Source organism: Eimeria tenella, genomic scaffold, assembly GCF_000499545.2.
Source record: "Eimeria tenella Houghton genomic scaffold, Eth_scaff325, whole genome shotgun sequence".
Taxonomy (NCBI): Eukaryota; Apicomplexa; class Conoidasida; order Eucoccidiorida; family Eimeriidae; genus Eimeria; species Eimeria tenella.
Genome location: NW_013544330.1, coordinates 638 through 10,420, shown reverse-complemented (window position 1 = coordinate 10,420; position 9,783 = coordinate 638). Strand labels below are relative to the sequence as shown.

Sequence of the window (9,783 nt, the reverse complement as noted above, 5' to 3'; positions counted from 1 at the left end):
TGCTGCTGCTGCTGCTGCTGCTGCTGTTGCTGCTGCGTTTGCTGCTGCTGCTGCTGCTTCCATGCTGTTGGTGTTCTTGATATTGCTGTTGCTGATCGTGCCGTTGCTGCCGCTGTTCTTGCTATTCTTGCTGTTCGTGCTGTTACCCTTGCTGTTGTTGGTGCTGCTGCTGTTCTTGCTGTTGCTGCTGCTGCTGCTGTCCTTGCTGCTGGGGTATTTCTGCTGATGCTAGTGATGGTGGCGTGACGGCTGTGGCGCGCTGCTACTTTGGCGTGGCGACTGCTGCTGGTGCTTTCGTTGCTGCTGCTGCTGCTGAGCGCGATGCAGCAGCAGCACTGCTGCACTTGCAGCAGCAGCAGCAGTAGCAGCAGCAGCAGTTGCTGCTGCTCATGCAGCAAAGTTGTTTCGCGGCTTCCCTTTTCTGCTCAGAGGCACCTTCTATACAACTCACCACTGTGGCGGACTCCATGCAAAGGGACTCAATGGTGAATAGCAGCAGCAGCAGCAGCAGAAGCAGCAGCAGCAGCAGCAGCAGCACGAGCTGCATCAGTACTAGCAGCAGCAGCAGCAGTAAGGAGTGTTTTATGTGTTTTGCTTTTTTAGGACGAAAGAAGCTCCATGACGCCTCAGCAGGAAACTTCGCGCAGCGTGTCTCTGCCGCTGCAGCAAAACAGCAGCAGCAGCAGCAGCAGCAGCGGGCAGCAGCGCGGCAGCGGCTGCCACCGCAGCGCTTCCGCCTACAGCGCCGCCAGCAGCAAATCGAGGTGCAGCACCAGCAGCAGCTTCGGCTCCAAGTTCTACAGGAGATTCTCCGTGGATGAGGGGCCCCCACCTTCAGGCAAGCTGCTGCTGCTGCTGTTGCTGCTGCTGCTGCTGTTGCTGCTGCTGCTGCTGCGTCGCCGCCCGTGGCTTTGAGCCCTGTTTCCCGTCGTGCGTGTCTTTGGAGGGTTGAAGGTTCCGGGTTTGGGGTTCAGGGTCTAGGGTGCAGGGTTTAGGGTTTAGGGTTTAGGGTTTAGGGTTTAGGGTTTGTGGTTTAGGGTTTACTGAAGAAACGCTGCCAACCCCGCGGGAACTGCTGTCTCATACTTCTTCAGAATTTGCGCCGGAGGCCCAGGGCCCCTCTTTGCCTTTGGAGTGTCAAGAGCCGGACATTCATGTCGTTGTAAACCCTAAACCCTAAACCCTAAACCCTAATATTCGCGGGCTAGACCCTAGCTGGCGCTGGGGCCTTACCGGGCGGGGTCAGCAAACCCTAAACCCTCGCCGGTAAACCCCGGCGCGGCTTCGGCGTTGGCGGGGCCCGCGGGGCCCGCGGCGCGCAGGGCCTAGGGTTTAGGGTTTAGGGTTTAGGGTTTAGGGTTTGCGCAGGTGTCGAGCATCGGAGTGGACCTCGAGAAGCAACTCAACCGACACCGCAGCGCAGACCACGGCCCTCCGCCTCGAGGGTTTTTCGTTTGTGAAGCTCCTTCAGCAAAAGAGCTGCTTTCGCTGCACCTCGACATTTCCCACGGTAAACCCTAAACCCTAAACCCTAAACCCTAGGGGCTGCACACTGGGGCCCGGGCGCGCCGCCGCCGGCACGCGGCAGCTTCTGGATTCGCCCCCGGGGAGCTGATTTTCCTTGCGCACCGAGGGTTTAGGGTTTAGGGTTTAGGGTTTAGGGTTTAGGTTTGGGGTTTAGGGTTTAGGTCCGGGGTTTAGGGTTTGGGGTTTGTGGGGAGCAGATGAAGAGGATGTGGGGACGACCTCGGCGGACACGCGGCGGGACCCGGAGTCTGCTGCTGCAGCAGCAACAGCAGCAGCAGCAGCAGCAGCAGACGGCGGCGATTACTACTTGGTAGCAGGAGACGCGGACTGGCAGTCTTCAGCGGGAGAAGATGACTCCGACGAGGCAGAGCAGCAGCAGCAGCAGCAGCAGCAGGAGCAGCAGGAGCAGCAGGAGCAGCAGCAGGAAGGGGAGAGTAGCGACGAGGAGGTATCGGAGCCCGAGGAGGGCAGAGACGCACTTGATCTGCTGCTGCAGCAGCAGCAGCAGCAGCAGCAGGCCAAAGCTCGTCTTTCTGCTGCAGCCCGCAGGCGCATGAAGAGGAGCCCAGCAGCAGCAGCAGCAGGAGCAGCAGCAGAATCGGAAGAGAGCTCAGGGACGCCGGAGTCGGAGCCGCCCGACCCGCAGCAGCAGCAGCAGCAGCAGCAGCGGGTGAAGCAGCAGCAGCTGCCCCGCGGCAAACGCTCGAAGGAGAAAAGAGCCCAGAGGAAATATGCTGATCAAGATGAAGAGGAGAAGCAGCAGCGAATGAGGCTGCTAGCCAGTGCAGTAAGCAGCAGCAGCAGCAGCAGCAGCAGTAGCAGCAGCAGCAGTAGGAGCAGCAGCAGCAGTAACAGGGAGGGTTTTGATTGGGTTTTAGCGTGAAGAGATGGTTGCATCGGTGCACCTTGCTTTTGCTGCTGCTGCTGCTGCTGCTGCTGCTGTTGGTTCAGGGAGACACTTCGAAGAAGGGCGCAGGAGCGCGAGGAGCAGCAGCAGCAGCAGCAGCAGCAGAGAAAGGCGGGGAGCAGCAGCGGAGGCCAAAAGAGCAGCAGCTGCTGCAGCAGCTGCAGCAAGACGAAGAGGAAGCTGCTGCGGACACAGCTGTGAGGCCCCGAAAATAAATAGAATTAAATTAGTTAATTTAATTAATTTAATTAAATTAATTATGATTGAATTAATTTAATTAAATTGATTAAATTAATTAAATCAAATTAATAAAATAAAAATAAATGATAATTGGGCAGCAGCAATCCACTGCAGCAGCAGCACTTTTGGCTCTAAAAAGTTTATTATTTCTTTTCTTTTTTTAATTTTTTTTTATTTTAATTTATTTTAATTAATTTAATTAATTTAATTAATTTAATTTAATATAATTAATTAATTTAATTTCTTTTTATTTTTTGTTTAAAGGACAAACTGAGTCAACTCAATTTGCTGACGGGGGCCCCCTTTCCAGAAGACTCTTTAGTTGCTGCTGTGCCCATGGTGGGGCCCTACTCCGCGCTGCAGGTGAGCTGCTGCTGCTGCTGCTGCTGTTGCTGCTGCTGCCGCTGCTGCTGCTGTTCCTGTTGCTCGTGGTGGTGCTGCTGTTCCTGTTCCTCGTGGTGGTGCTGCTATTCTTGCTGCTTTTGCTGCTGCTGCTTTTGCTGCTGCTGCTACTAGTGTTCGTGTGCCTCGTGTTGCTGTTGCTTTTGCTGCTGCTGCTGTTCTTGTTGCTTTTGCTGCTGCTGTTCCTGCTGCTCTTACAGTGCTGCTGCTGCTGTTGCTGGTGTTGCTGCCTGCCCTACTCTGCTGCGTCTTTTGCAGCTGCGTTTGCTGCTGGAGCTGCTTGTTTTGCTACTGCTGCTGCTGCTGCTGCCTTTTCCTTGGCTGCTGCTTAATAAATAAAGATAAATAGATTTATTAATTGAATTAATTTATTTGTTTCTTTCGCAGCACTGCGACTTCAAGCTAAAGCTGCTGCCGGGGCAGCTGAAGGCCGGCGCTGCTGCTGCTCTTTGCCTCAAGCGCATGCAGCAGCAAACAGCAGCAGCAGCAGCAGCAGAGACACACAAAGAGCTGCTGCGGCATCTCCAGGTTCGCTGCTGCTGCTGCTGCTGCTTTTAGGGAAAATAAATATAAACATAAGTGTAAATGCTAGAAAGCCATTTAAATGCAAATGTACATTAAGGACGAAAATAAAGGTATTCAATAGAATAAATAAAACATTAATAGTAAGTAATGAAATGCTGCTGCTGCTGCTGCTGCTGCATGCGTTCAGGTCTCAGAGCTGGTGCTTTGCCTTCTGGGAGATGTGCAGTTGGCTTCTCCTCAGGGCGAAGCAGCAGCAAAAAAGAAGCAGCAAAAGCACAAAATCAAAATCAAAGAAGAAGAATAAATGCATCCTGCTGCTGCTGCTGCAGCAGCAGCTGCTGCTGCTGCTGCGGCGGCTGCGACGGCCGCGGGGGCTGCGGTTGAACTGCGCCGCAGGGGTGGCTGCTGGGTGCTTGGTGCTGCAGCAGCAGCTGCAGCAGCTGCAGCAGCAGCTGTAGCAGCAGCTGCAGCTGCAGCAGCATAAGCAGTTTCAGTGGCAGGCCAGTCGATTTGCTGCTGCAGTGTACAGGCAGCTCTCGTGCTCACGGAGAGCTGTCTGTACACCTGAGCAGCAGTTCGGATTTATCTTTGGAGTTAATTAATTTCCAAGGAGGAGGCAGCAATGTGCATTGAAAGTGCATGCATTGGAAAGGAAAATGAAGGCAAATATAAATATAAATATAAATATATTTAAGACAAAAAAAACCCAAAAGGGCAAGTCCAAGAGCACTTCAAATCATTTATTTATTCCTTCTACTTGTGAAAGTGCAAAAGTATTCAAGTTGGACCACTGTGCATGTATGCGCGGGAAAAGTGTGTCATTTAAAGGCCCAAAACAAAAAGAAATGAATTAAAACAAAATAAATATAAATTAAATGTAATTTAAATGTAAATTGAAAGGGAACAAAACAAATAGAGTTTCGGACTTCGGCGAGAGGCCCCCGTTTGCGCCAGGTGTCTGTACACCTGGCGAAGCGGGCTGTAGATGTGCTTTTGATTTTACATTTAAGTTTGCATTTATATTTATGTTTGCAATTATGTTTATATTTACAATTATATTTGTATTTACAATTATATTTACATTTACTTCCACAGTATTCGTGCCTTTGATCCATTTAAGTCTTATGCCTGCACGCCCGAAGACTTCCCCACAGATGCGCGCCAAAGAAAAGCCCCAAACTATTTTTTACTGCCACTGCATGCAGCCCCGAACGCATGCATGCATGCAAGCGTGCATACGTCTTGCTTGCATGCATGCAGGCATGCATGCATGCGTTTTACTTGCGTGCCTGCATGCATGCATGCATGCATAAAGCGCGTGCATGCATGCATGCATGCATGCAGGGTCATTTGGGGGTCTTTCCTTGCATGCGCGGATATCGCCAGCAGCTGCTTAGCTTTGAGGGCAAGTGAATTAAATTATTTATTAAATCAAAATTTGCTGCATTTCCATTTGGCGGTACAAATCGGCGAAAGTCCACAAGTCCATCGAGTGCCCTACAACCTATCCAATTTAATCTGCATGCGCCGCATGCAGCCCCGCAATAAGGCGCATGCATGCGTGCATGCATGCATGCATCCATGCATGCATGCGTGCATGCATGCATGCAGGATTATTTCTCGTCGCGTTGGGGCTGCATGCGGCCTCGAGCAGCAACATGGTTTTCGTTTTCGGGGCTGCGTGCTGTCCCGGAGCACTCGCGTGCATGCATGCATGCACGGCATGCATGCACGCATGCATGCATGGCACGCATGCGTGCTTGCATGCATGCACGCATGCGTGCTCGCATGCATGCGTATTGGGGCTTTTTTGATGCGGCAGGCTTCGCTTGCATGCATTTGGGGCTGCCCCCGACTGCGCTGTCTAGACTAGCTCGTGCTGCTGCTGCTTTTGCTGCTGCTGCAGTTAGTCTCTCCTAAGACAAGTTGAAATGTTTGGTTTGTTCAAATGCATGCAGCAGCAAAAGAAATGCTGCTGCAGTTGCCTTAGCTGAACTGGGGTGTACGTACACCGCGCCTCAGCCGCATGCATGCAGCTGCTGCTGCTAGTCCGCTTCTCGTTTGTCGCTTTTCTCTGCTGCTGCTGCTGCGCGCCCACTGCTGCTGCTGCTGCTGCTGCTGTCAGCTATAAAGCGCTCCAGCTGGCGCTGCTGCTGCTTCAGCTTCCGCTCCTGCGCCCGCTGCCGCTGCTGCAGCAAATAGGGAATATACTGCTCTTGGTACTCTTGCCGCAGCCTCAGCAGACAGGGCCACAGCTTGTCCATCCCCTGCAGCAGCAGCAGCAGCAGCAGCAGCAGCAAGGCAATAGCAGTGAGGACAACAGTCTCGGCAGCAGCAGCAGCGCAGCAACAGCAGTTCGAACTGCAGCAGCAGCAGCAGCACGCGTAGTAGCGCCAGGCCGCTAGAATGAATTAAAGAACAATAAAAGTGAACAAAATAAAATAAATAATTAAAATGAATGAATGAATGAATAAAAATTAAAGATATTTAAAACAGTAAATGAGAAGCGAGACACACGAAATGAATACAAAAGCAGAAAATGGCGAAAAGTCCTTCAAAAGGAACTGAAATAAAATGAATGAAAAAGACAATGGAAGAATAATGGATTAATTAAAATAAAAGGATAAAATTAAAATTGGTTTTTAATTTGAAAAAGGATTAAAGAATAATATATGAAAAAGAAGAAACTGTAGAGTTGGCTGCGGGGGCGAAACATGCGGCGGAAATGGACCAATTTGAAATAAAAGTGAAAGTGGGAGAAAATGAATCAAAATTTCGAAATAAAAGAAAATAAATAAAAAGAATGTAAAAATAAAAAGAAATAAATGCAAATAAATGAAAACAAACCTCCAAAGTGGCAGCAGAAACTCCCAGAGTTTCAATTTTCTCGTAAAAGCTGCACAGCGCCAAAGCCGTGGAGCGGCCCAGGCTACCCATGTAACGATCGTCCGCCAAAAGGGCTTCCTGAGTGAGAAAAAAAAGAAATTAAAATTAAAAGTAAATTAAAATAATTATAAATGAATTAAAACGATTCATTTCACCGTTTTAAATCCTTTTCAGAAAGAAATCCCACGCAGAAACGCACAATTCAAAAACCCGCAACTTGAAATGGCGAAACAATTCAACTTGGAATATTTTAGGTGGAAAAGTAATGCAAATTCGAGTTTTAGATACGAAAATAAATTAAAATTTGAATTTTAATCTGAAAATTAAGTTCAATTTGCAATTAAATGAAGAAATTGTTCAAATCCAACTTTAAATGGAGAAACAATTCAAATTGCACATTCAAACGAAGAGAAGATCCAAAGTTCAACTATAAATGCATAGCTGGACACAAACTTGAGTTTTCAATTTAAAATTAAATTAAATTTGAATTTTAAATTAAAAACTAAATCCAAATTGAAACTTGAATGAAAAATTATTCAAATTGAAACTTGAAATGCAGAAAACAGAAAAAAGCAAATTCCAAACGCTTTCAAAAATAACTGGAGAAAGACGAAGGAACAAGAGGAAGCAAATAAATAAAACAAACAAACAAATAAATAAATAAATAAATAAATAAATCATAAATGAAATAAATAAATGAAAGTGGATAATGGCAGCTAAAAGAATAGATATAAAAATACCAATTAGGAAACAACATTAAGATGGAATAATATCAAAAATAAAAGCAAAACAAACAATTCAAGTAAATAAAACAATTAATGTTAAAACAACAAACAAAAATAAACAGCTAAAGTGGGTGGGCTGCAGCAAGAAGCAGCAAGCAGCAGCAGCAGCAGCAGCAGCCTCAACAGCAGCAGCACCACCACCCCAACAGCAGCAGCAGCAGCAGCAGCAGCGCCACCATAACCACCACCCCAACAGCAGCATCAGCAGCATGAGCAGCAGCAGCAGCAGCAGCAGCAGCAGCAGCAGCAGACCTGGAAGTCTTCGTAGTTGTTGAGGAGTTTGAGGACTTTGTTGGGGTCTGCTGCATCTGTTTTGTTGAGCAGCAGCAAAAAGGGGAGTTTGTGGCGGAAGCAAACGCTGCATGCATGCACTAAGTTGCTGAGGAAGCTGTTTGGGGCTTGGCAGCTGCAGCAATCTGCTGCATACAGCAGCAAAGTTGGGAAGCTAGCAGCAAAAGCTTCTGCAATTAAAGCCCCACTTGCGCTCCAAGTAAACACTTCTATTTGCCCCGGAGTGTCCACCAGCACCACGTCAATCCCCCTTTTGCTGCTGCTGCTGCTGCTGCTGCTGCTGCTGCTGCTGCTGTTGCTGCTGCTGCTGCTGCTGGGGGCGGCGGGTCCTCCCTCGCTCTGCTGCGCAGCTTCCCCCGCGCGCCCTTCACCCCCTTTGCCCCCGCTGCTGCTGCTGCTGCTGCTGCTGCTGCTGCTGCTGCTGCTGCTGCTGCTTCTGTTGAAAATGAGCTGCAGCAGCGCGCCGATCTTGGTGGCAAAGAGGTTTAGGGCCGTCAACATCCCCCCGTTCGGCCCCAACTGGTAAACCCTCATTAAGTGTTTATAATTTATGCTGTCGCGAATATCCACTGCAGCAGCAAAAGGAACTGCTGCTGCTGCAGGGTCCAGGTTCACCGCGTACACCACTTTGCCCAGGCCAGTCAACACCCTGCGACAAACCCTAAACCCTAAACCCTAAACCCTAAACCCTGAACCCTGAGCAACGAACAATGAGCAATCAACAGTGAACAATGAACAGGGAACAATGAACAATAAACAATGAACAATGAACAGGAAACAGTAAACCCTAAACCCTAAACTCAACAATGAAGCCTGAACCCTAAACCCTAAACGCTAAACCCTAAACCCTAAACAATGAACAATCAACAATAAACAGGAAACAGTAAACGATGAACAACAACCGGGGAACAATAAACCCTAAACCCTAAACCCTAAACTCTTATCCGTGAATCCTAAACCCTAAACCCTAAACCCTAAACCCTCAACGATGCTCATCCGCAAGCCTCAGTCCGTAAACCCTAATTTTCAAAACCGCATCCACAAACCCTCATCATCACCTAAAACCTAAACGGGCCTCTCAAACCCTAAACCCTCGTAAACCCCAAACCCTAATGAATAAACCCTGAACACGAAAACCATAGACCCTAAACCCTAATGCAAGGCGCAAAGAGCTGCTTAGCAGCAAATGGGCAGCAGATAGCAGCAGCAAACCCCTCCTGGAGGCCTCCAGGGCCCCGGCCACAACGAGGGCTTAGGGTTTAGGGTTTAGGGTTTAGGGTTTACTCCTGCATGGCCTTCACCAGCGTTGTCTTCCCGCTGCCCGCCATGCCCGTGACAATAACCACCAGGGGTCCATTTTTTCTCATTTCTGCTGCTGCTGCTTCATCGAGTTTTGCTGCTGCTGCTGCTGCTGCTGCAGCGTTCGAGGCTGCTCCTGGTGAGCAGATTGCCCCGCCAGGCTGCTGCTGCTGCTGCCGCTGCTGCCCCTGCAAGGCGCCTTGCCCACTTCTGCTGCTACTGCTGCTGCTGCTGCTTGCTGCTGCTGCAGTCTCGACGCCCCGCGCAGAAGCAGAAGCAGGCTTTGGTGAGGCAGCAGCAGCAGCTGCAGCAGGCGCAGCAGCTGCTGCTGCAGCGGGAACCGCTGCAGCAGGAGCTGCTTCCGATGCTGCAGCGGGAGCCGCTGCAGCAGGAGTCGCTTCTGCTGCTGCTGCGGTAGCAGCAGCAGCAGGTGGCAGTGTGGGGCGCATCCTGCTGCTGAACCTGCCGCAGGGGCTGCTGCTGCTGATCTTGAGGCCGACTTGGGAAAACTGGCAGGCGAGGCACTCTCTGCTGCTGGCTGCTGCTACTGCTGCTGCTGCTGCCGTTCCTGCTGCTGCTGCTGCTGCTGCTGCTGTAAGAGCACTGCGGTGATTGCAAGTGGGCAAAGCTGAAGCTCCAGGCCTTGCTGTTGCTGCAGCAGGTTCGGCAATAACCAATGGATCCATTAAGCCCCAAGCCCTAAGCCCTAAACCCTAAACCCTAAACCCTAAACCCCAAACCCCAAACCCTAAAGCCTAAACCCTAGACCCCAAACCCTAAACCCTAGCACGCCAGCAGCCCGTGCACGGTTTGCCCGGAGCAGCCGCCTGGATCTTTCTGCTGCTATATCTATTTCTAAAAGTTCAAAATATATTAAAATATAAATTTGTTAAACAAAGAAGACTAGTGAGGCTCTATTGG

General features: G+C 49.7%; 2 protein-coding genes across 2 annotated transcripts; one reads left to right on the top strand and one right to left on the bottom strand.

Moving 5' to 3' along the window:
- Nucleotides 1-467: 467 nt before the first annotated feature.
- ETH_00020920 (uncharacterized protein) lies at nt 468-3,905 on the top strand (the record flags this gene model as incomplete). Its single annotated transcript, XM_013379468.1, has 9 exons — nt 468-485; nt 604-838; nt 1,038-1,162; nt 1,369-1,510; nt 1,725-2,314; nt 2,479-2,631; nt 2,939-3,037; nt 3,464-3,604; nt 3,789-3,905. 9 exons carry the CDS (start codon nt 468-470, stop codon nt 3,903-3,905), a joined length of 1,620 nt encoding a protein of 539 aa, XP_013234922.1.
- Nucleotides 3,906-5,646: 1,741 nt separating this feature from the next.
- On the bottom strand, nt 5,647-9,548 carry ETH_00020915 (XPA-binding protein, putative; the record flags this gene model as incomplete). Its single annotated transcript, XM_013379467.1, has 4 exons — nt 5,647-5,868; nt 6,449-6,565; nt 7,525-8,212; nt 8,848-9,548. 4 exons carry the CDS (start codon nt 9,546-9,548, stop codon nt 5,647-5,649), a joined length of 1,728 nt encoding a protein of 575 aa, XP_013234921.1.
- Nucleotides 9,549-9,783: the final 235 nt, after the last annotated feature.